A 25,544-nucleotide genomic window follows, 5' to 3' on the forward strand; every position below is an offset into this window, starting at 1 on the left:
CTAATAAAATCAGACACGCCAACAGGCTCGCTACGTTATTAAAATCTCACTTGTAGTCTACTGGTGAGGCAAAACTTTCTTCACAGCGTTATTATAGCACTCACGGTGTTAAACAAAGCGCCGACAGCAGGAACATGCACCTACCTGTTTAGCTTTGCGAGTGGTCGACGATATGAAGCAGCCGGTCCTCTCTTGAGTATAGTGCATCTTCGTAACAAACAGCACCAGCACAACCCAACAGACAGCGCAAGCACACGTTGAACAAGTAAAATTGACTTCAAACGCTCCGCACACGGCCGCTTTGGTCTTAAGAGAGATTGAGCCATTTCTGCCCTGCTGACGCAAGCGATCTGCATTTGCGCACATCATTTTTATATCATAAGTAAAAAATTGTTTTTACCTACAAATATAGCAAACATTTGTGAAAATATAAGATACGCCAGTATGTACTGCATACAATATTTGTTCACTTCAGAACACACACACACACACACACACAACGTGTATTCACGCAAAATTTGAAATGTCCTAAAGCGCGCTAATTTGAAACGTTTGTTTTTCGCGTATTTCTTATACTGATACCTTGTTAACATCTATGCATTGGTTGAGTGGTTAGGTAGGCTGTTAAAAACACTGTTAAAATCGTTGCATTTAAATACAAATTACAGGCAGCAAGCAAAAGTGGTCACAACAAAATGAACGTACTGGTACTCGATTGGCAAAAATTATTTTAGCTATATTTAGTGAAATTTTTTAGGAATTGGTTCTAGTCAAGGCTTATTTTAACTTGGTTTAAAGAACATTTATGTAAACAAAAGCAAGAAAACGTTCCTTTATTGTAAGAGTAATGGAACGTCAAAGCCCATAGCCTGTCATAAAAATTGGTAACACATGTCAATGTGATACAATTCAAGGTTAATAAATATTTTTACTACACAAAAACCATTTTCTCTACCACGGTCTTGTTCGTTTGTATTTCTTTGCATTAAAAAGTGTATAAATTATACATATAGTCACGAGCAAAGTTTTGTTTGCAATGTTAGGCGCAAATGAGGCGAAGAGCTCTATATGTGTAAGTCAAAATCCTGTTGTAGCTCTACAATCTGTGTACTCCGCAATCGGCTAGTGAGCTGGTAGCGCACAGCGTGGTCAGCTCCGGCCGTGAGGCAACGAGGAAGAGGCACCGCGAATGCCAGCACCAATGTAGAACTTACGTTCAGCCGGGCACTACCACTATTCGAATATCCGCGACAGCAGTGGGGCGCTAATGAGACCAATTGTATAACTAAGGGACCTTTCAAAACTGTTGGTTAAGCTCTTTGACCACGTTGCTCACAAAGTTTTGTTGGCGAATGTGCACCCTAATGGCTGCTGATTAGCACCTATTAGTTGTTGCACCCTTTTTGCACCCTAGTTGACATATTTTTGTGTATGCACCCTTTTGGTCCCCTTTAAGGTGCTGAGGGGTGAATAGCGTGGTCAAAGTGTCGCACCCTTTTTTTACATATTTATGGGTCAGAATTGGTTTAGTGTGTACAGCGATGGGTCCCCTAACGGTAGTCATTGCTTTACTATGATGGGGCCATTGCTATAACTGCATCTCTATTATGATGGGCCCCATCCCTGTTACTATTTCACAATGGTGACGGGCCTCTCACTCTAGCGATAGTACTGAGTTGACGGGCCCTGTCACCATAGTCACAGACAACCTGGAAATACGGCAGCGGTAAGCGTACAATACTTTCGATGGTGTCGCGCTTAATATATGCGCGTACAACTCTCACAGTTGTACCAGATGATTAGTATTCGCTAAGTGAAAATATGAATATGGGAAGTTCAAGTGTAAAAAGAGGTCTCAGACGCACTGCACGCGACGACGATTTGTTTATTATAAGCCAAAAATGTTTTGCTGGTTCTAGGTCGTGATAACTGCGCATCAATGATCTACCAGCGTTGAAAATTGGAGCATAAGCATTGGAAATGTGAGTAAAAACAGATAAGTATTTGCAGAAGTCATTCACGAGTTGCAATCGAAGAAGCCTCGTAAAAAACTTCATTCGAAGACCACCGATGTCTTCAGAAGTCCGGCTGGAATACAAGAGGCTCGTCGTGGTCGATAGAGACCTCGAGAGCCTCTGTTGCGTCGTACAGGATACCTTCTCCTTCCTCGGAGGACTCCTCGGCAATGATGCCCATCTCTTCGAGCTCCTCGAAGTAGGCGTTGACACGGTTCGCTGTGTTTGGCTCCCACAGGTACTCGGGCTGGAAGGCTCGAAGCGGCTCCTGCATGCAAATATTGAGAACAAGTTAAGAAGTAAATTTCAGGAGTGTCATATTGTCTTCAGCACCCTGATACGGAGTTTGTTCTATGCAGCTCGATCTAGGCGAGTACAAATTGAACCCAAATTTCGACCAATACTATAAACAGTTTACGTTGACACCTCGCAAGAAGCAGCAAGCTCCAGCTGTCACGCATCGGGTAGGCGTACCCTTGTCTTGTCTTTATTTCTGCCTGCGAATTTCACCTGCCACCAAATATCATTGGCACACAATGCAACAAATTACCCAGCACTGTACTCTGTTAAACTTGATGCGGCTGCTGCTTTGAATGCTTGCGAATGGACGGACTTTTGAATTGTGGTCAAGGTCAAGCATTTCCAGAAAGTGCAGAAATCTATCTATCTATCTATCTATCTATCTATCTATCTATCTATCTATCTATCTATCTATCTATCTATCTAGCCACCAACGACTTCGTGCTCTGGTGACTCACTTATTAGAATTTTTACCGAATGTGTTGGAGTAAGACGGGACTTATTTACATAATGATCATGATATTTATGTGGTGTATGACTTCATCTACATGACTGTGCCGGTGAGTTGATGACCTCTTAATTAGCTTCACGTACATAAACACACGTATAGCATGTCATGAGTGCGTGGCAAGCAGAAAAAGATCATCCGCCGTGTATATAACAATAAGGATATCATTAGCATGGTTCCGAAAAGGAGGTGGGCAAGTCAGCTCCATACAATAACATAACAGGTAAAGGTAACTTAGCCCCCTTGAAGGAGAACCCTGCGCACGCCTGTGATTGAGCAAGATTGAGTTCATGCTTTGCACCCGTGTTGAACTATTTGTTACTAGGCACTTTTAGCTGTCCGTACTTTGCCTCCTTCTCCCCTCAGCCACTCGGTAGTTGCGCCCCTGCGTATGCTTATACGGTCAGGTCCTGAATCTGTGAGCGGACCATCGTAGCGAGCGAAGGATCACGTGACGCGAGGAGAAATTACCAAAATGGCAGCCTCCTGTGCCGCGATTTCGCGCTGCTTGAGCAACGCAGTGGTTGTTCGGCAAACACGCAAGCACCGACGGCCCTTCAAGACACAAAAGGATCTGTGCCTCTTCCAGGAAATCATTGCAGCCAATTCCTTCGAGAATCTGCGCATGTGGGCTGAAGTTTCACGAAACCATCTAGAGCTCACAATTGGGACAATAAAGGAGCGTCTCGACATGCTTCTTGGGTATTTACGTCAAATGGATTTTGCTAACTTCGATAGTGATTTTACGTAACAATAGTAACAATTTAGTATTTAACAGCTGCCGCTGTTGCACCTAATCAGTAAAGCTGTTTATTTTTATTTGCCACAAAGCAACGTGGTGAACGCACTGCTTCAGGGCAGGGGGTTCGAAACTCGCTTGGGCTGCCTTGAAGGATTTGACTGTAGTCTAGCTCCAAGTGAAGGTGAGAAAAAAGAAAAAAAATGTTCATGCGTCGCCACTAAATGAGTTTACACTTCTTTAAAGCAGAGTTTTTTATTTTGCTGCAAGATAAGATTTTTGTTTATTTCCTTTTAAAGCAACTTTCATGCGCCACTGGCGTTGCAAGAGCGTTGACTGAACGACGCTTGCCTGAAACTGAAAACGCGCGTTGCGCTTCGGTAACGTTGAGCATTTGAATGGACCGGGGAACGGAGCGCGAAATCAGTCAGCTAAAGATCTCTATTGGTTCGCCTTGACATGCAGTTGCAGAATGCCTGCTCCTCAACATGCTCCAGTTTGTCGATCGCTTCCTCGAGTTGTTCAATTTTGACAGTTCAATCAATCAAAAAGAGGAAATGATTTTTGGCGTATTTGATGACATTTTCGGCAGATTCATATTAACTAACCGATTGCCACGTGCGGACGGTTGATGTTTTTGGACATCGATATGAGTATCAGTGGTCGGCATACATGTTACGAGTGGGCGCCGTTGTTCCAGAAGGGGCTTCACCCTATAAACTCGGCACCAACAGAACTCGTGAAACAGAGTGGCCACAGGTGCCCTCAGAAGTGAACTCAAGAGGTCCTGTCGGCCTTGGCATCGAAGCTAACTAAGCGAGCTTTTCGCAGTGAGCATTAAAGAAAATATCGTATTCATCTCCCTGTAAAGGGAACCCGGAGTAGTATGGGATGCTGTAATCCGTTGACATAAAACTCTATAAAGAGGCGCTCTTTATTAATCACCGTAGACCTCCATGGTTGCGTTTCCTACATCACCATTTTTAAGCTTTAACATCTGCAGGTCCATTGACGCAACAGATCACAAGGGTCAGCTTGCCGGCGCTGGCGTCTCGCTTCAGCTCGACCAGCGCCTCCTCAATTGTTTGAGTGCCCGGTCGAAGGAGCGGATTTCAATGGGAAGTGGCCGTCAGTGCCAGTGCGGTGTTTCGCCGTCAGGCACCACAAGGGGAGTAGAGATGCCGCCGCGTCGTCTCTCACGGAAACGAATGCCGCGGTTGCATTCGAAGCTGCTGTAAAGATGAGTTTTCAGCTGTAGTCGCATTGTTAAAGGTGTAATGAAAACTTGGAAACGAGAATCGTGAAGCACTGGTTGTTCTGGGCACTCAGCTGATTTCAAAGGCCTAAGTCGTTCACGACTACTTGATCGAGGCGCTCGCGCGTCGTCTGCTAGCTAGGCCCAAACCAGATAGCTCATGCAAATAATCTTCGGAGGACCGTTTTTTCACCGTAACGTTCGTTAGACTCAGAGTTGCTTTTTTGACAAACTGAAAGTCGATTTTTGAGAGAAGCATTAGCCATGAGCTAATAATAAAAGCTTGGGTGCCTAATGTTTTCCGATGCTACTCTCTAGTGGCGAAGCACATTATGCGCAAACCTGGAGTTCATGCACTAAGTCCTACAAAATGTCACTAGACTGCTTCTAGCATTATGGGTCATCATCCGTTTCCGTCGCAAAGCCTGACATGTGTTGCCACCAAGAAAAAAAGCAAGTGTCAGAAAATGAGGAACTATGGAAGGTGATTTCACCATTTGAGAGCTTAAACAATGGAACCATCATAAAATAAACCAGAACAGCTCCATACGTGGTACGATTTCTGCGATATTCGCCTGTACTTTGAACAGGTGCTGGTAAAGTCTGAAGTCTGAAGCCTACACTGAACTTCAGCCAAGGTGACAGGCATGAAAAATGCGGTCTGGTGTGGTTCTTATGTGGTTATTAAAGGAAAAAGTAGAGAAAAGTGAGCCATGTAACTGTCTACATCTGGTACGACATCTCAACAGTAGCTCACAAGCGATGGGGGTAAGGAGAGTTTCAAATGATAGGATTAAAATGTATATATATATAGAGGGAGAGGCGCAGGGATGGGGAGCGACGGAAGTAAAGATAGGAAAGATGAACACGGTCGCAGCAGTCCGAGGATGGGGCACCACTGGCGAGAGTTCTTGTCGGCAACCGAAGATGGCGTAGGGCTAGTCCAGTCGGACACAGCTACGCTGTCGTCGTCGTCGGAAACCGGCGTGAGGAGGTGCCGTAAGATCAACCCAGTCGGCCAGACCTTCACTGTCGTCGGAGCTTGTGAGGACACAACCCGTCGGCACGGAATCGAGCGAGCGCGTCTAAAATGCAGCCTGGTGGTCAGTTGCTTAAGCTTGTCTGTGTATTCGTGGACGGATTGTTGAAGCCTTAATATCCGGCTGTCCAGCTCTGTTTCTTTCTGCTTCTCTCTGGCATCTTAATTCGGTAGCGGGGAGAGTAGGGGCCAAATGGCTATGTGGTGCCCATGGGCTACCATTAAGCTTCGGGGTTCGAATGTTAGCGTTTCACACGCAAGCGATCGCGAGGCAGCGTTGCTACTGATAAACTCATTTATTCGCATTTCGGATGCAGCGCGCTCCCATTTAGTGATTCCGATTGCCATGGTGCCAAACGTGACGAGTAGTCTTCAGACGCCACTAATAATAGTCTATAAAATACTCGGGTTGTAAATGACGGCTACATATTAGAGTGTAGTACAAAGATTACTGTCAGCCCGCTCCCCCGAACTGAAATTTCACAAAGCTACAACCGTACAGTGCATTGAGGCGATAGCTTTAAATGTCTCATCAAAGGCAATAATTGATCGCCGGCGACATCCAGCGTCTTCTGGCGCCTGCGGCGTGAACACGAGTGATGCAGAAATCATCCTTACGTGAAAACGTCATCACATGACTTCACATATAATACATGTTTGGGACCTATCGGAAGGTCACTTAACTTGATGGCATCATCTAACATCTTCGCTTGGTTGAAATGGGCTGATCTCGAGGGCAGTGCATAACCAGCTGAGGGGCAGAAAGCTAGCTATGTGTCCAATCCATGAGGCAGTAAGAATACCATGTTAGGGGCAGAAATACCCCGGAAGCAAGTAGAAAACATCTAGTGCACTGAATCAGAAGAAAACGAGGATAGTTTTTTTTTCTTTCAGTCGTCTCTAATTTGCATGCAAATCTTAGTGGAGTCAGTCGAAAAAACTTGAATTTACTATCTCGAAATTTCGGTGCCGTGTTTCCCCCATTAAATTTTTATTTACACATAGCTGGTCTGACACTCTCCCCTCTTTGTCAGTTCTGCGAAGAATTGGAAAGTATGAGAATTTATTTTGTCTCATCTCGTAACTATGCAGTAATTAGGAAAGCACTACTAGCTTTTTTGTCTGCAAAGCTAGGTTTATGTTAACCACAGGAACTGCTCTAAATTTTAGTGCCTTTGTTTTGAGAAATCGCCACAAAGATATAAACGAAGTGGTGTGCAGTTTCATTCCACACACTAAAATATTTCAACATAAGGCCCGCTTTATCAAATACTCAGAAAAAGAAGAGTCGGGAAGTAATTTTCTAAATGTCAATAAATATGAGACACACATTCCATAGAACCTGGTTTGACACACTCAGCTGTCTAGACGGCTCCCAAAATCAAGGTATAGTTATTATATTAGTGATTATTTTATTGTTCTTTTCTCACTTTCTGAATCTTTGTTTTTTTTCGAAATTGGGTTCCTTTTACAACTTTTTTTTCGTAAGCAATAATGCCGTAACCGTGTATGGGATACTACATGTTTTCTTGGCCACTACACCCGAGTGGATATCTGCCATGGGTTCCCAGCTACAAACAAGTCGTCTCAGGTGAATCCATAAGAGGACAGGGGAGTTTTTTCCTTGGGCTGATGAGAAGTGAAAAATAAGACAATCTGATTTTTTTGTCAGATATACAGACTGGTACACAGCAATAATATATACTGAGGCATGCGAATAATGGGTAAAACACGACTGCTATATGACTCGAACACATATATAAAGCCGGTAGCACGGCCTCACAGAGCATGGTGAAAACAGCCCGCCGCTACGTTCGTGCTACTTCCCATCCTCTCTGTATCCGTGAAGCCGTCAAGAAGCACGACTGCTAATAAACCCCCATGAGAACAGGAATTTGGGAGCTTCCTAATGCGTGTGCCCGTTCAGCGCCAGCAGCCTGTAGTCTACTCGCAAAGCGCCACCATGCGGCAGTGGATAGCAGAGGAGGAACGCGCACTCGATTACCTGAAGAGAGCGTTTGCCTGGGCACTCAAAGCAGTAGAGGAAGCCACGGAGGAAGAAAAGGTAGAAGAGAGCATGCCCAACTAGCGCGCTATGTGAAAAGTGTGGAGGAAATTACATCACGGCGGCCATACTCACTCGGCACAATGACGGCGTTGCTATGGTCATAGAGTTTCCTAATATACACTAGAGGGAACTGCGGGCGCTGCGTCGGCCGCGTGGCGGAAGGCAACTGTAGAAGGCATACGATCGATCGTGTTGTCTGTACAGTTGCTGAATAAATGACATAAAAACACTCGCCTTTGTCAGTGCATCTAGCGCGCGTTCTCTTGTACTTGCTTCTTTGTCGGTGAGCTGTTACTCGCTGTACTCGGACGAAATGATTTCACTGAAGGTGGGGCGCTGGCCCAGAGTCTTGAGCCCCGTTCCATTAGTTTCGGATCGTCATGACACGCGCCCTGCGCAGCTCACGTGCTTTCCGAACCAGAGAGAGAGAGAGAGAGAGAGTCGTGCCTTCTGCTTTACACTCGGATGTAAACAAGAGAGGAGAATTTGCCCAGTCAATATGGCCGACTTCCAGCTTCATCGCGGCTTCACAACGAGTGACGTCAAAGCCTCTCCTACCTTTGCTTCCTCTGTGGAGGAAGCGCTGACTCAACTGATTCAGCCATGCTGCAGCCACTTTGCGAGCCCTCCCCTTCTGTCTTCGTTCATACTACTACGCTGTGTGTGTTAGGGAGAGAGCAGTAAGCGCTTTCATTATACAGAGCCACGGCTTCTGGATCAAAAAGCGGCCGTGACAAAGGAATAAAATCTGTTTAGTTTGGAAAATAGCTCCACTCCTGAATCTATGCCATCTCACTCTCACCGTGCCTCTGACCTCCTCTTTTTGCACCTGTCTATTGCGTAGCCGACGCATCCGCAGCGCTGAATGACTGGGAAGCGCGCTACCAGCCATTCAGGTGAACCTGACATCAGGTGAAGAGTGTGCAAACTAGCTTCCCGCGGTTTTATTGCGTAAGTAAATATATGGACAGACTCCGCTGAATTTTGCCGCTAGCGTCGGCATCGCTCACAATACTTGCATACATATCTATATGTATCTAAACGCAAGCAAGAAAAATAATAGAAAAAATAAACACCCCAGCGTACGGATTCGAATGTGGGACTTCTGCATCGTGATTGCCGGACATTATCCACTGAGCCACAAAGGGTCACCTTCTTCAACGTTTAAACGGCAGGCTTCTCATATCTACCCTCCATCACTGTTGACGGGCAGCTCGGGGGACTGTTGTGTTTTCAGCATTACTAGCAGTTCGGCGCACTGAGCGCACGTCGCCCCATCGTCAGATTACGGCGGCGTGTGCTTTCATCTCCTTCGCGTGCTTTGCCCCGCGGAGAGGAGGGTGATGGACGCTCCCTTGCAAGCTCTTATCTCGCGGTGGGGAGGATTGCACGTCTTGGCTGGCCTCTGGCTTGACCTGGAACAATTCTGTTGTAGTTACCGGGTGCACAAAGGTGACTGCAATCATTGCACAATCTCCGTTTGCGAAAAGGGGTGCGCTTTTCAGGCACAACGAAGTAACAGCTGAGACGCTTAATCGCGTTCATCTGTACCTGTGAGTACGCTTCGAGTGTAAAATGCGGGGCACGTATTGATCTGCTTGCCATTCTGCGCGTGACCTCCCAATTGGTTGCTATCACGTTCATTGCTTCGTCTTTACGTCAAAGCTGTCACTTTTAGGGGCAAAGCTTCTTATAGCGGTGCCCGTTTGTCCCTCGTAGTCGTAGTAGTAGTGCGTAACCAGTCTTACATTTTGACTTCCAAGGTAGTGTCGGTGAGAGATATCTTCTGTGCGTTGTTGAACGGTAAAGAATTCGCGGCATGTGCATTAACTAAAAGCCGAATTCTCCTGTCTCTAATTCCCCCTTAGCAGCCATTGGCATATACATTGAGCGCTATTTGACAAGAAAGGGTTGCTACGTTATACTTGCTGGGCATAACCTCCTTGGTTTTAGAAAGGTTAAGCGAGCGTTGGGCCGCAGTGCCATTAATAGTGAACTAGTATATACCAGTGAACTAGTATATACCATGAACTCGAGGTGGTTAAAGGTGGGAAGTAGACACGAAGCGCAAGCCGTAAGAAAGTGTGCGTGTGCCTCCTCTCGTTCAGTCCTTGGAATGTCCGCTGAATGGCGGTGCATATGCCGAATATATGATGAAAAGATGCGAGATGGTGGTACTTGGAGTGTTGAATAGACAGACGAACGGACACACAGACAGATGCACGAACAGACTCACGGATGGCTGCACCGACGGATGGACGCATGGACGGACGCAGGGGCGGATGCATGGGCGAACGCAGGGACGGACGCACAGGTGGACGTGCGGACACACGAACAAACACACGCACGAACTGGCGGATGGACGCACGGACGCTAACACAGACGGACGCATGGACGAATGGAAGCAAGGACGAATGGACGGACACATGCTTCGCCCCACTCTCCGTCATTCACTCCGTGGATAGGCTGCAAATTTTGTCGTCCACCACGCACGCTGTGAATCCTGCAGGCGCATCGTTCCGAATGTATTTTAGAGTTTTAGTCCGGGTTTCGTTCTTTTTGGCGATGATTGACTGCAGCGCGTTTGAGTGCAGCACAATGTCAGAGAAAAGAGTAAAATGAGTTTACATTCCCCCAAAGCGAAAAAAACTGCCGTTCGCAGGAGGCAGTGCCTTTAAAACAACGTAAAAATAACTTCGTTCCTTCCAAACACGGCGCTCTTTACTAGATAATTGTTAGCCATTTTCTTACATATACTAGCATATCTGGATGAAGTTGCATGGAGACTATATCGCGTTGAGCCCATTGCATTTCTGCACTGTCCGTTAAGTTTCATAATGAGTACATATAAACGTGGATTTTGCATTTAGGGGCGAAGCTCTTTTTAGCGGCACCCGTTTGTCCCTCGTAGCCGTTGTAGTAGTGTGCAACAAGTGTAACATTTTGACCTTCAAGGTGGTTCCGGTGAGATATTTCTTCTGTGCGTTGTTGAACAATAAAAGGTAGTGTTCAATGTACATGCCAGTGGCTGCTAAGGGGGAATGAGAGACAGGATAGTTTGACTTTTATTTGACGCGCACGCTGCGAATTTTTTATTGTTCAAGAACGCAAAGAAGAAAAGAAAGGGTTGCTACGTTATACTCGCTGGGCGTAACCTCCTAGGTTTTAGAGAGGTTTAACGAGCGTTGGGCCGCAGTGCCATGAATACAGTGATCTAGTAAATACCATGAACTCGAGGTGGTTAAAGGTGGGAAGTAGACACGAAGTGCAAGCCGTAAGAAAGTGTGCGTGTGCCTCCTCTCGCTCAGTTCATGGAATGTCCGCTGGGTAGCGGTGCTTCTATATGAGGAATAGATGATGAAAAGATGCGAGATGGTGGCACTTGAGTGTTGAATAGGTGGACGAACGGACACACAGACAGATGCATGGACGGACGCACGGATGGCTGCACGGACGGATGGACACATGGATGGACGCCGGAGCGGATGCATGGACGAACGCAGGGACAGATGATCAGATGAACCTGCGGACGCACGAACAGACGCACGCACGGACGGGCGAATGGACGCACGGGTGGCCACACAGACGCACGTATGGATGGACGGAAGCAAGAACAAATGAACGAACGGTTGCTTCACCCCACTATCTATCATTCACTCTGTGGATATGCTGCCATTTTTTTCTAAGTGAGTCACTTATGCTATGCTGTTTCCTCTGTGCTGTGAGAAAGCTTTGTTGGGTTCTCGCGTGTCCGTTATTTTCAAAATATTCACTCTGTAAGCCATCGTGTGTGGTTTAAAATTTGTAGTTGTTAACGAATGTGTGTGCGCGCGGGTGTGTGCATCCTCGTTTATATGTGTGTGCGCCTGCGTTCGTTCATGTGTGCACGTGTGTGCCTGCGTTTGCTTGCGATTATCTCCTGCAGTATTTGCGCCGATGTGTGTACGTGTGGGAGTTTATGTGTATGTTTATGTAGGCGCGTACGTTTGGCATGTCTGTATTGACGCACGTGTGTGCGTGTGCGCTCGCCTGTATGTCTCTGTAGGAGTATGCCTACGTGTGCGTTCCTTTGTGTATATCTGAATGCGAGCATGCCTGTGTGCGTAATCGTGTGCGTGCAGTTGGGCATGCCTTCGCACACGCATTTCTTGAGTGTATGTGAGCACCAGCGTGTGTCTGTTGGTACGTGTCTAAACTATAATTATAAGATGACATGGTAGTAGAAGCTTTTAACGTGCAGTCAACCTTTTTTTCTTTCTGGGAGATGGTGGTAAGTCACAGAGGTAACGAAATACAATACCTCCTCGTTTCATTGGGACGGAATACAGGGACGCGCACTAGTTTCATTTAGGCTTTTTGGTAAGGTGACATGGGTTTTTCGCGTGGGTGTTGGTATATAAGGGCGTCAGGTCTACCAGTGAATTCATTATGTAAAGCGCCACATTATTCCTAGGCTACCTTCTTTGAGCTTGTGAGGACCACAATATATGATAAAAATTCAGTGTAGAGCTTATGCGGTTACATTAGAGCGCTTATTACGCCTGCGCCTTTCTAACAGCGGAAGCGTAGACAGAGTAAAGCGCTGAACCGATAGTTGGTACTCATTGTTTTAGTATTTTAGCATGTATCTATCGAAGCACAAAAAACAATATCAGTCACTGTGTTCTACCTAATCCTGATTTCATCCTGGTGGTTTTTTTTTCAAGACAGAACCTCGTAAAATGCGCCAAGGAGCTAAATAAACAAGCGCGCAAATTGATTTTATTGCGACTACAACAATCAAGTGAAGAATTCAGCACCGCGCCAGCCAGTAGAGTAAAAATTCGAGGAGAATCAAAGAGCAAAACGCTTGCATGGACTTGAGTGCCACTACAAAAATATAGAGCAGCCCAGCACAGCGGCCCTAGCGGTCTCTGGTCTTACGAGAGGCACCGGAGTGAGCGCTCTACCGCCGAGCCATCTAGTTGCCGCTAAGAGTACCAGCGGCGGCGACAGTGCGAGATATAACGTGCCTCGTTCATAAGCTTCTTCAAATCTAAAACACAGCACATGATTGTTATAAACTTCCGTGACACCTCACGTCCAAATCGTAAGGAACATGCTCAAGAAGACCGCATGCAAAGCGGGCGTATGACTTGTTTTAAAAATGCGAATAATTCATTTGCGTCTATCTATCTATCTATCTATCTATCTATCTATCTATCTATCTATCTATCTATCTATATATATATATATATATATATATATATATATATATATATATATATATATATATATATATATATATATATATATATATATATATATCTATATATATATATATATATATATATATATATATATATTGATCTATCTATCTATCTATCTATAGACATATGCCACCGGACTTACGTCAAGAAAATGTGGTGGCGCTGTCTTGGTAGGCAAAAGACGCTCTGCCTACCGCAGTTTCTGCTGGATTTTCAATGGTGCATGTGGTTTTCGCAGTCAAGCAACGAGAAAAAAAGAACAGTATTCCGACTAGTGGTGTCGCGGTTGGATGTGAGGCGCGTCTCACAACTTACTATTGTTTGTTGGCGCACATCGCAGCCTTCAGCGCTTATGGTTTTCACAACGCTTATGGCGTCTCATAACGTCGTTTTGTTGGCGCACATCGCAACCCTCAGCGCTTACGGCGAAAGTTACGTGCGTACGTAGCTATAATTCTACTCATAATGTCGACGACGGTCTACCTGTGTTTACAAACATGAAATGGGTCTATACTCAAGAACAAAAATACGCTGGGGCTTCAGCACGCGGGTAGCTAAAGCAAGCAAAACAAGTAAGAGCACAGAACAGCTTGCCCGTTGAACGGGTGTTGTGTCTTTTTCGCTCACGACAATGGCGAAGCTCAACAATTGAACCTTGTGGATCGAGTCCGTAGCCTCGTGGGTCGTTGGCAGCGCGGACTTCTCTATCCAGGATCGCCGTTCACGCTTCCTTGGCGATGGAGTCATCAACCCGGCCGCCACTTCAGCTGTCCATCGGACCATCAGTGGACGGCGTTCATGCCTCCGCTGCGGTACCAAGATGCACAAACGGACTCCATGCAACCACTTCGCGGCCGTAATACGTACGGGCTCCTGTCCTGCGGGAATGCTGTTCAAGCTTACGACGGTAGCATTCCGTTGCCGGTACTCTCCCTACACATGAACCACTAAGAAACGCTGTTCATGCTTCCTTGGACGTGCATGTCACCGTCGTGAGTACTACTAGTATCGCACATTCCGCGGACGTGAACCAGCACTGTTCTGGTGCCTCGTAGAGCGCCGCGCACCTGCCGCGTACAACCATGCGACTTCGCATCAAAGTAAACGCCGTGACAGTGACGAGCACCACCGTCTTCCTCGACATTCTTCCAGAATCGAGCGCCGCAGACGCTATGCTGGACGTAGCCACTTTGTAATTGTGTGTTAAGATTGTTACAGCCACTTCAACATTGTGTGCTGTAACACTATTCAATCATTTATGAACTTAATACAGTGTGTCCATTTTGAATTATGAGCTGTTTGTAAATACATCTTCTTTCTTGTTCTTCCGGTATGTACTTTCTTTCGATAATTAGTATGTATCTTCTTGTTTCTACTCCTGCATGAGCCGTCAAAAGCCTGCAGCATGTTCAAATAAAATAAATAAATAAATAAATCAATCAATAATTAAATAAATAAATAATAACGATAAGAAGATAACAACGATAACAAATCCGTACAAGACGACATTAACACTATCTCTAACTGGTGTGACGCTGATGCAACTGAACGTTTCTAAATGTAAAACAATGCCTGTAACCCGTAAAATTGTCCCTCCGCCAAACTACTATCTTAATAACATTCCCCTAGAAGCCGTAAAATTCTACAAGCAACTTGGCGTCTACATAACCTTGACACTTTCCTGGCCTCTACACATTAATAGGATAAATAGCAATGCTCACCGCATGTTAGGATATATCCGGCGAATTTTCTCTTCTGTTGCGTTCTCATTAAAATTAAATTTATATAAAACAATCATTAGGAGTGAAATGGATTACACATCATCCATCTGCGACCCTCCCTTCGCAAGCTATATTCAATCGCTTGAACTAATCCAAAATAACGCCGCTCGTTTCATTTATAGCCATTACAGCCGAACATCAAGCGTAACTTCCATGAAAAACTTCTTACTACTTCTTCCCCTTTCATCCCGACGTAAGTTTTTTCGCCTTGCTTTATTTTATAACTTACATTTCTAGGATTCCTACCTGCGTGAAAACCTTTTATCATCTCCTTCTTACGTTTCCTCTCGCATGGATCATGTCCATAAGGTTGGAATAATGCACTGCCATACCAGAACTCGTCACGAATCATTTATTCCCAGGACGTCTCACGAATGGAACCACCTTACCGGCACTATTGTTTCTATCAAGGACCACTTAAAGTTTTGCTTGGCCATTAAGGAGATCATCACTCCAGGACTCAACTGACAAATTATTTCTTGTATTGCCTATAACCACTTTTGCTGCTTTGTTTCTGTTTTACACTTGTATGTTGTGTTAACCACTCCCCTCTGTAACACTTCGGTCCTGAAGGTGAAATAAAATGAAATAAAATACTACCTGGAGGCGAGCACACCCGAGCAACGCAGAGAGTTCTGCTACAGCCTCTGACAACTCGAGCTCCAGCGGGGTGGCTTCGCGTTGCCACTCTGTGCCTTTGAACCTATGGTTCTATTTTCACAAGCCACCAGTGAAATACCCAAAGTCCACGGGTCCCAGAAAAATGAAGCCGACTGAGTGGCGACCATCTACGCCCTCGGAGCTCGCGAGAATTGGACGGACCAACAGAAATGCTGTGTTTCTATTGGCCGCCTTCGAGATGGTGCCGCGGAGTTGCACAAATATGAATGCACGCGGCAGCAGTCTTGGGCGGACTGGAGCACAAAGCTCATTGCAGCCTTCGGGCGCATTGGCTACGACCACACTTCCACCGCCCATTCCAACCTCACCGCAAACTAGCTTCAGCTCTGGAGAGGCATCACCTCGAGGCTGATACTGCACAGTGCAACGTGTCGACAGCAAGCTTCTCACCCTGCCCCCATACAGACAATACACTCGGGCAGCGCTCTTACACTGTGCCGGTGTCCGACACAGTACAAAAACGACAAGCGTAGCCCGAGCTCATCTTCCCTCGGTTACCTGGATGTGCCGGATATACTCGTACTCATTGTGCAGTCACTCCAGACGCCAGACGAGTCCAATGCCATGTTAATCAGTGACACCATTCTGGCAGATGCTAAAACATGCTGAGAAGAGCCGCTGGTCAGATAGAATCAAAAGCACAGTACCTCGCGGCGGACCATCAATAGGTGGACGAGATGTAGTGCCATGGGTTGAACACACGGGAGTTCGGGGAGGTTTCATGGAACTAGCGCAGAAAAGTTGCCATCTCGCTATTCCCACGGTCTGCCGACGGAATAAAACCTGCGCTGGACTTTGAAGCCACGGCACCGGAAGAGCCATCTAGACCCCTTCCAGAGCCGTCGGAGGTCAACGAACCGAAAAGAGGGAGCAGCCCATTGATAAAACTCTCGCCGACAGTCTTGACCGTCTTCTCCGCACTGACAATCATGCGGGTGTCACCGAAAGGAAGCACCGAGAGGCCATGCCAGCCACAGAGCCTCCAAGAATACTGTTCCGGCATTTTTTCACGGGTATGCCGCATTCCCCGATACCTTGGCGACAAACCCAGAGCCGATCGTCAGAAGCATGTCTTGCGGATCATACAAATTCACAGTGTTGTCGAGGCAGACCACTGCTATTTAGTCAGGCCCTCCTGTCAGACCCGCATATAGGAGATCCACCAGCCAAGTCAGCATCACGAAGACCCACCGTTCCAAGGCGGCCAACATCGCCCACTGGATGCACTTCGGGCAGGTCTCCAGGACCAACCACTCTGATGCAGCCTAAGCTGCCCCCCAGGGACGTTTCTCGGAGATACCAGATCCACGATGCTGTGGGTTAGGACCCACCCAAATGAAGCAGCCCACCCCACCCACAAGAAAGCTGTCAGTATCTCCGTGCGCGCAGTTGTAGCCGAGTGTCACGACCAAGAAAGAGGCTGGGGCTGTGGCGTGCGGGTAGCTAGAGCAAGGAAGAAGCGAAGGAAGAGGAGAATGGAACAGCTTGCCCGACGAACGGGCGTTGTGTCTTTCTCCTCCACGACACTATCTACGACTTGGTACTCTCATTATCACCCCCGGCTTAACCTTGGTGAACCAAAATTAATATGTGAGGGTAAGATTGTCTTACGAATAAGACTTTCTGGTCATGACACGAAGACTTTAGCAATCCCATCCCGTTCGTCGTAAAAAACTTACCGCTGGACAGTACCACTGGTATGCTGCTATGTGCCTCAGGTGATTGACAGTTTATATCAACAGGGAGTACAAACATGAGTAATTTTCACGCATGACCATTATGATACAGCTGACATCAGCTGCGTTGACCCGACGAATTTTAAGAAAATGGAACATCCTACGTACGTCAATGATACGCGGAGCATGGTTGAGGAAGGTTGATTTGTCACTTTGAAGAAAGCATAACGTTAGGAGGCATCGTGACTTATGTCGTACATGACTTCCGTGCCATGAATATCATGTTTGGATGTGTCATTTTTCTTTGTTGTCTCACGTGACTTGATACGTGGGGCTAGCGAAACGGCTGCGAGTGAGCTATGAGCGTTGCGTGAAGTGATGTTATACATGACACGCATGTCATGATTACCGTGTTTGGACGTGTCGCTTATCTCCGTCATCCATTCACGTCACGTGATGGCAAATTTGGTATATGATGATTGATTTGATTGATTTGTGGGGTTTAACGTCTCAAAACCACTATATGATTATGAGAGACACCGTAGTAGAGGGCTCCGGAAATTTCGACCACCTGGGGTTCTTTAACGTGCACCCAAATCTGAGTACACGGGCCTACAACGTTTCCGCCTCCATCGGCAAGGCAGCCGCCACAGCCGGGATTTGATCCCGCGACCTGCGGGTCAGCAGCCGAGTACCTTAGCCACTAGACCACCATGGCGGGGTCAAATTTGGTATATGTGGAGCAAGCGAAAGAGGCTTGAGCACATGATAAGCGCGGCATGTGTGTTCATGTTCTACATAACGCGCACATCACGATTATCATGCCAAGACTTGTCATTTACCTTCGTCCTTCATTCACGTCGTGCTGTACCAAACTTCGTATATGTGGAGTGAGCGAAAGGGCCGTGAGCACGCTATGAGCGTAGCACATAGTCATTTTTTACATGGCACGCTTGTCATGATTATGATTATCATGTTTAGACTTAATATTTACTTTCGTCGTCTATTTAAGTCACGTAACCCAAAATGTGGTCTTTGTGAAGCTAGCGAAACAGCCGTGAGGGCATTGCGAGCGTGGCATGCAGTCATGCTCTACATGACACGAATCTGAAGATTACTATGTTTGCACCAGTCATGTACGTTTGTCGTCCATTCACGCCACCTGATACCAAATATGGCATATGTGGAGCTAGTGAAATGGCCGCAAACACGCCATGAGCGCAGCATGTCTTCATGTTCCACATGACACGCATATCGTGATTATCATGTTTAGGCGTGTTATTTACCTTCGTCGTCTATTTAGGTCACGTAACACCAAATGTGGTGTTTGTAAAGCTATCGAAATGGCCGCGAGCGCATTACGAGCGTGGCATGTAGTCATGTTCTAAATAAATGACACGAATCTTATGATTACCATGTTCGCACCAGTCATGTTCCTTCGTCGTTCATTCACGTTCCGTAATAACAAATTTGGTATGTGTGAAGCTAGCGAAACGGCTGCGAGCGCACCATGACCGTGGCATGTAATCATGACTAGTCATAACGTGAAAGTTATGACATGAATGTCATAATATCCAGGTTAGGGTCTGTCACTTCTGTTCGCCATGCAGTCATGTCATACTATAGCAGTTTAGCAAAACATGATGTGTACGAAACTACCGGAAGAGCCGTGAGACCATAAAACTTAAATCATGACATTCCTGACCTACGTATCATGATTTTATTGTTATGACTAGTCATATATGGCTATCATACAATCACGTTATGCCTTATGAATTTCGCTATATATACCGTTTTCGAAACGGCCAGGAGAGCTAAAAGTCGTGGACGGCTAGATAGATAGATACGCTCCAATTCACTGAAGTTTGCTAAGAAATGCTTCGCATTTAAAATGTCAGTGCTACAGCAGAAATCAAACCTAGGAGTTGTTCATGGCAACGATGTATTCTACCACAGATCTGCGCCAGGTCTCGTAACAGCTTTTTAAATAGACCGTGATGTTCATGGAGCATTCATTACGAATGCAGTGATGGCTGTCCAATTTCATAATGATTAGATATGTGCTCCTACAATACAGTCGTGAAGTGAGGGTTAAGATCAACTGTAGTATACGTCAATCACGGAACGGCGCAAACAGGCATTGGTAATTTTATTTCAAAGCGTAAATAAAAATCACCGCATCTTCATTAGGTGCGTGGCGATGAGTGGGCGAAAATAACGGTTCTGAAATACATTGAAGTCCTCAACTAGTGTAAAGGATGAATAGATACGAAGGGACGCACGCATGAAGAGATGTATGTACGCAAGGATGCGTGGAAGGACAGAAGCACGGTGAACGGACCGTCAGATGGGCGGACGAAGAGATGGATAGACGGACAGATGATTGAATGAACGCGTTGACAGATTCATGCACGCACGGAAAGACGAACGGCACACGTGATTATGTACTGTGCTTGCTATTGTTGATAACGTACACATAAAGTGGGATATTTAGACATATTTTCGTTTTTTCTTGTTGTTGTTGCAGTTGTGCAGGTATTCTGTTCTGGTTCGGGCTTTTTCGTGCCGGATGAACGCCAGTTAGGTTTCTCCTGAAGAGCTTCGCACCTAAAAGGTGACATCGCCAGCGCTGCCCCAACAAACGCATACAATAAATATGCTGCTCCCAGCAGGAATTTAACCCCCGGCATTATGCGTGACATCCAAGTACTTTACCAAATAGCCGAGCCGAGTCTCAGAACTGCGGTTCAAGCAGACAGTAATGTTAGTGAAACCTCAATTCTGATTGTAGAGCGGCCCATCCATTCTGAAAAACAGTAAACTCTTACTCCTATCATACAGCTGAGTCGGCAACAATTGTAGCAAAGCGCAACACATTGAAGCTCATGTATTGAATGGTGCAAAAAAGGCATGGGTCCGAGATGAAGCAAAACTACAAAGGTACAGGCACTGGACTTGCAACTAACTTTCATTCTCGTCGACTCACACATATACACAGAGACGTGGTTGTAAAAATCATCTAAAACAGCAGAAAGGGCTTGTCAAAAATTGCTATTCAAATAAGATATCTTTTTTCGGTCGATACATGAATCACTGATACATCAGTAAATGTCGGAACTGTGTCAAGTCTCGATTATTTTCCGAGTTATGTCTATGTTTTCTCTTCGTCTGTGTCCCATGTTTTTTTTCCGGCTTATCATAACTATGAACCAACACGAACTCACTCGTGCTCACGAATGATCCTCCCTTCCTCGCCACCGCGGGATAAGGGTGCGCAAGGGAGCGTAGCTCTCCTTCTCTAAGCCGGGCAAATTACGCGTAGTAGAATAGAGCGGGTGCCGCTGCGCGATGTGGCGACGCGTGCTCATTGCGCCATCTTTCTGGTAATGCCGAAAACGCAGCACCGGTAGTGGTAGATATAAATAGCTCGCCGTTTGAATGGCGAAGAACGTTCTCCGGTATGGCTCAGTAATAAAGAAAAAAAATTCTCCGGTATGGCTCAGTGGTTTCAGCCTCGCTTTCACGACGCAGAGGTCCTACTATCGATTTCGCGCGCCAATGGGCTTTTTTTTAGATTTTTTTTCTTTCTTGAGTTTTCATATATACAGATACGTATACATATATGGTGCATGACACTGACGCCGACGTCGGGGGCAAAATCCAGCCAAGAGTGTCTATATAATTGCCATCGCAATAACAAGTTACAACACAGCTTCCCTCCAATAGCGTAACATCGATTCCCAAGGCACGCGGGATCTGCCAAATGTTTTTTCCACTGCGCCGCTTGTGCAAGCAAGCAAACGCTGAAGACCGTACGAAACGCACCTATTCGGAAACCATACGGCTAAAAGGTTTGAATGTGTTGACAACGTCATACACGAACTTGCTTAGCTGTGTAGCTGTTCTTACCCGACACTTTCTTGTTCTTCTGAAATAAATATTAGTGTTTACTTCTAGCGATTCCTTCGTTTGCACTGTATTAGCTTCACTTTCTAAATTCACTTTTCTGTGTTTTTCAGTGCCAAATATTCTCTATGTTATTGCATACCATGTCTCGTTTATTATTTTATACGCAGATTCGACTGGTTTTATGCTATTTCGCAAGCCGCATTTTTCACATGTCTTGAAAACCTACCTGACCCTCGCTTCACTTGTTTTTCAGGTGCATGAAAAACATTTGCTGACGAGTGAGTTTGCCAGTGTTGCAACGTACATAGACGTGAAGACTGGAAAAGTTCTTGAAGCACCGCTGGAGCATGTTCGCCTTAAATGAACACTGACATCGAGTTTCAAGATCGAGATGCGCCCATCATTCGATCACTTGGTATGCATAGGTTTTCTTAGCCAAATTTGAACGACGTTCGTCGTGTGTAGGTTATTTTAATTCGATGTCAAACAGCGTGGAAAAGCTAAGGAGAAAAAACGAAAAATAGACTGCCCTGCGACATCGTCACTAGTGCTACGTCTTCGGTGTGATAGATTCCACAAATACCATCCTGAGTGATGATGCCGTAGTAGCAATGACGTGTACGATCCGAGTGTTTTTGTCGTGGCGCCGACTGGCGCCGAAGAGAATAAACGCACTCGCAAGCAAAAAGCGCCGCACTCATCACACCTCCCCATTCAAGCCACTCTAGCTGCGGCGTGATCTGGGGGTGACCGCGAGGTAGCGCCACTGCTGGTGCTCCCAGCGCTAAAAATGTTGGGATTGCCAGCCGTTTTTTGAATAGTGCTAGATCCCAGTAATCTAAATCAATAAAAGTGATAGTTATTCATCCCTCAGTTGCATTTTAGGTCACGAATAGCTGCTACGGGGTCTATAGCTACTCGCTGATGCAAAAATCTTGGAATGAGTAAATTAACTGTCAGTGCTCCTTTAAGCCGACTGCTGTCCCCAGTATTTTCCCTGGCGGCCCGAAACACATATCTCAACCAACACCAAAGCGGGAAGCTCCTGCCGAAACGAAAGCTTGACTCGAAGCAGCATCGCTCCGAAAAGCGGTAGAGGCGTATAGTGCTGCGCAAGAACACGAAGATCACAGGAACAAAATTTGCAGTTTCGAGCAACTTCATCATGCCCTTCCGAAGCTGAAGACATCAATGCTCTGGACTATGATCAACATGGAGTCATTGGTTTTGCTTCTTGATCTCTCCTTCGACTATGCTCCTGGAGTGTTTTCATCAGTCCATGTGTTAGAGGACCCGTCTGTTCAGGTGTTCCTCGAAAGGTTCCACCTTCATAGTTTTTTGGATGTGCGTGTGGCATCAGAATTGAAATATTCAAGTGAGCTCGACCAAGTGCTACAATATGTAAAAAAACTGCAAATCGTTTGTGCTGTCAGTGAAACGGATTAAGAATACCAAGTACTTTCAACTGTGCTGATGCTCCTGGACGAAGTGAGCAAAGATTATGAGCTCCAGAACGCCAGGCGTGCTATCTACAGGCACCTCATTTTCCGAGAAGCCAAGTCGAGCTGGCATTCAAAAATGTTTCACAATATTCCCCTGATGCACTCGTGTTCTCGGGACTGCTTTATACGATTTATTCGCATGCGCACAAGTGTATTAGAAGTTCTCATAAAGTTAAGCTGCTACACACAGACACCATTCGACGCTTATCTTTGTCAAACCACTTAAATCGAGCTCTTGAGCAGCAAGATATTTGTTTTGTGAATTATGCTAAATCTGTTTTGCAAGAAGCGGTGGAACATAAGCGCACAGTGACATTTATGATGTACGAGATCTAACTTCAAACCTACTTTGAATACAAGGTAGACTATGTTACAGGTGCCGCAGCCATTATGTATTATACCTCAAATGCCCCAGTGGGGGTGCTACATGAGGGATGGGCTGTGGTACGAATTTATTTCAATGTGGGCTCTGAACAGAACTGGGCTTGTGTGGTGCACGACCTCAGAAGGAAGATCATTCCAACCCTTTGCTGTTTCAACAAAGAACGAGCGGGGCTGGGCAGTTGTGCGGGTATGTGCAGGATAAACAGTGTTGCGGTGGCTAGTACGAGAAGAGATTCGATGTGCGGGCAAGATACTGGGTGCATAAGACAATGAATGAAAGAATTTGTGAAAAAAGGTTAGTGTAGCGGCCTTGCATCGCAATTCTAGATTCTGAAGTTGGGCTAGGTCTTTCAGACTAGTGACACTTGAGTGATATGAATATTCAGAGTAAATGAACCTTGCTGCTCTATTCTGAATAGTTACTAACAAATTTGGATAGATTAGATGGTGCGGGTCCCAGACGGCGCAAGCGTATTCGAGTTTCGGGCGTACTAATGTTAGGTAGGCTAAATGTTTTACAGGAGGAGGGACAACGCGTAAGATTCGTCTGAGGTAGCCAAGAACTTTATTTGCTTCCTTACAAATGTTTATTATGTGGGGAGCCCAATTAGGATCGGGAGTTATGTTTATACCTAAATACCTATAGGAGTCCATGGGTACAGCTTAGACCCGAAAATAAAGTATGTTGGAGCCAGGTAATGTGTCCTACGGTGAAAAGAAACTACATACGTTTTGTTATTGTTTAGAGTTATTAGCCAAGTTCTGCACCACGTTTCAATTGTTAATAGATCGTTTTGTAGAATGCAGGAGTCAATAGGGTCATTAATGGGTGATAGATAACACAGTCATCTGCGAATAAAAGGATACTTGACGATTATTTGTTAGGGAGGTTGTGTATATAAATTAATAACAGGAGGGGACTGAGGACTGTACCTTGGGGTACACCTGAGACTATTTGACGACGTGATGATGGTACCTGATTGGCACAAACAAATTGTTCACGGTTCGAAAGAAAATTTTGGATGCAGTTAAAACAGCAGGTTCAAGGTTGAAGCGCGAAAGTTTTAGAAAGAGGCGTTTATGGGGTACTTTTTCGAAATCTAGAAAGAGAGCATCAACAGGAATATTATGATCCAGACATGTGCTGAGATCGTTATACAACGCGCGAGTTGGCTGTCACATGAGATGCCTTTCTGAAAACCGTGCTGACTAGGGGGAAAATATGTATAGACGAAAAAAAATTCACGGTTTGAGAGTAGATAATATGTTACATAAGCTTACAGCATATGCATATTAGTGATATTGAACGGTAGCTGGAAGGAGAGGATGACGGACCTTTCTTGGGAATTGGAATGATCTTGCCGACCTTCTACTCTCGTGACATCACTCAAGATGACAGTGATGGCTGAAAAATATGAGAAAGTATAACAGCAAAAAAATGTTTAGTGTTTATCAGGACTTTAGAATTTATGCAGTCAATTTCAGCTGATGATGTCAGTTTTAATGACTTGATCCCTTTAATGATACGCGAAGTTCGAAGATGATGGTAGGTATAACAGGGAAATCATGAGTGGAAGCACAAGGAAATATATCTTTGGGTTCATCAGTAAAGACAGAACAAAATGTAGAACTTAGTGTTTATGCGACACAGGACTCGGGGATTGTTACATTTTGTGGATCGCATAACAAGATAGGTTTCACACGAGTTTGGTTAATGGCCTTTCAGAACGGTTTGGGGTTAGTGCGTATTATGTCTGGAAGGGTAGACGATAAGGACGCTCGCTTAGCATTTGAAATCATGGATTCGTAAAGCTTTTCAGTTTTACGATATTTTTGCCATGCTTGCTTAGAATTCGATGCTTAGGCGAGCGGAAACGTCTCTTCTTTTTGTTGTTAAGGCGTTTTATTGCGTTGTTGTACCACGGAGAAGTCGGACGTTCTGTAATGGTGATGGTAGGTATATAGGTGTTTATTAATTTTTGCATTTTCTCTTTGAAAAGCTCCCAGTTTTTGTCAACAGACCGTTTTCGATAAAATCTTTGAGAAACCCATCGTGAAAAGAGGAAAGTTCGCTATTCATACTTGTCGTATAGTGTCGCTATTTAGCTTTGTCGTATAGTGTCATTCTTTTTTTTTAATTTGGGGGGGGGGGCGGGTTAGGCAAGTTGTATTGGAAACTGGCATGAATGACTGAGTGATCGCTCAAGCTGGTTAGATTAGAAACCAACGAAATTTTATCACGTTCAGACGTTAGGAGTAAATCTAGCAGGCTTGTTGAATTATTGGTTGTTCGTGTAGGGAATGTTATCACTTGGGATAAATTGAACGTTAAGCAAATATATACAAAGTCACTTTCAATATTATTTTTTGAAGTCGTTAATGATGAAATGGGCCAAGTTATTGAGTCATTATTTATAATCCTGCTAAAACAGCTTATC

The 25,544-nt window shown here is 45.4% G+C and overlaps 1 protein-coding gene across 1 annotated transcript in view; it reads right to left on the reverse strand.

The window, feature by feature from the left end:
- Positions 1–1,981: 1,981 nt before the first annotated feature.
- LOC142772347 (uncharacterized) overlaps positions 1,982–25,544 on the reverse strand; it is a 47,972-nt gene continuing 24,409 nt past the window's right edge. The window contains exon 3 of the mRNA XM_075874542.1: positions 1,982–2,283. Coding sequence (XP_075730657.1) covers positions 2,077–2,283 — 207 coding nt within the window. The 3' untranslated portion in view covers positions 1,982–2,076. The remainder of the gene's footprint in view (positions 2,284–25,544) is intronic.

The sequence above is a fragment of the Rhipicephalus microplus genome, chromosome 9, assembly GCF_043290135.1.
Source record: "Rhipicephalus microplus isolate Deutch F79 chromosome 9, USDA_Rmic, whole genome shotgun sequence".
Classification (NCBI taxonomy): domain Eukaryota; kingdom Metazoa; phylum Arthropoda; class Arachnida; order Ixodida; family Ixodidae; genus Rhipicephalus; species Rhipicephalus microplus.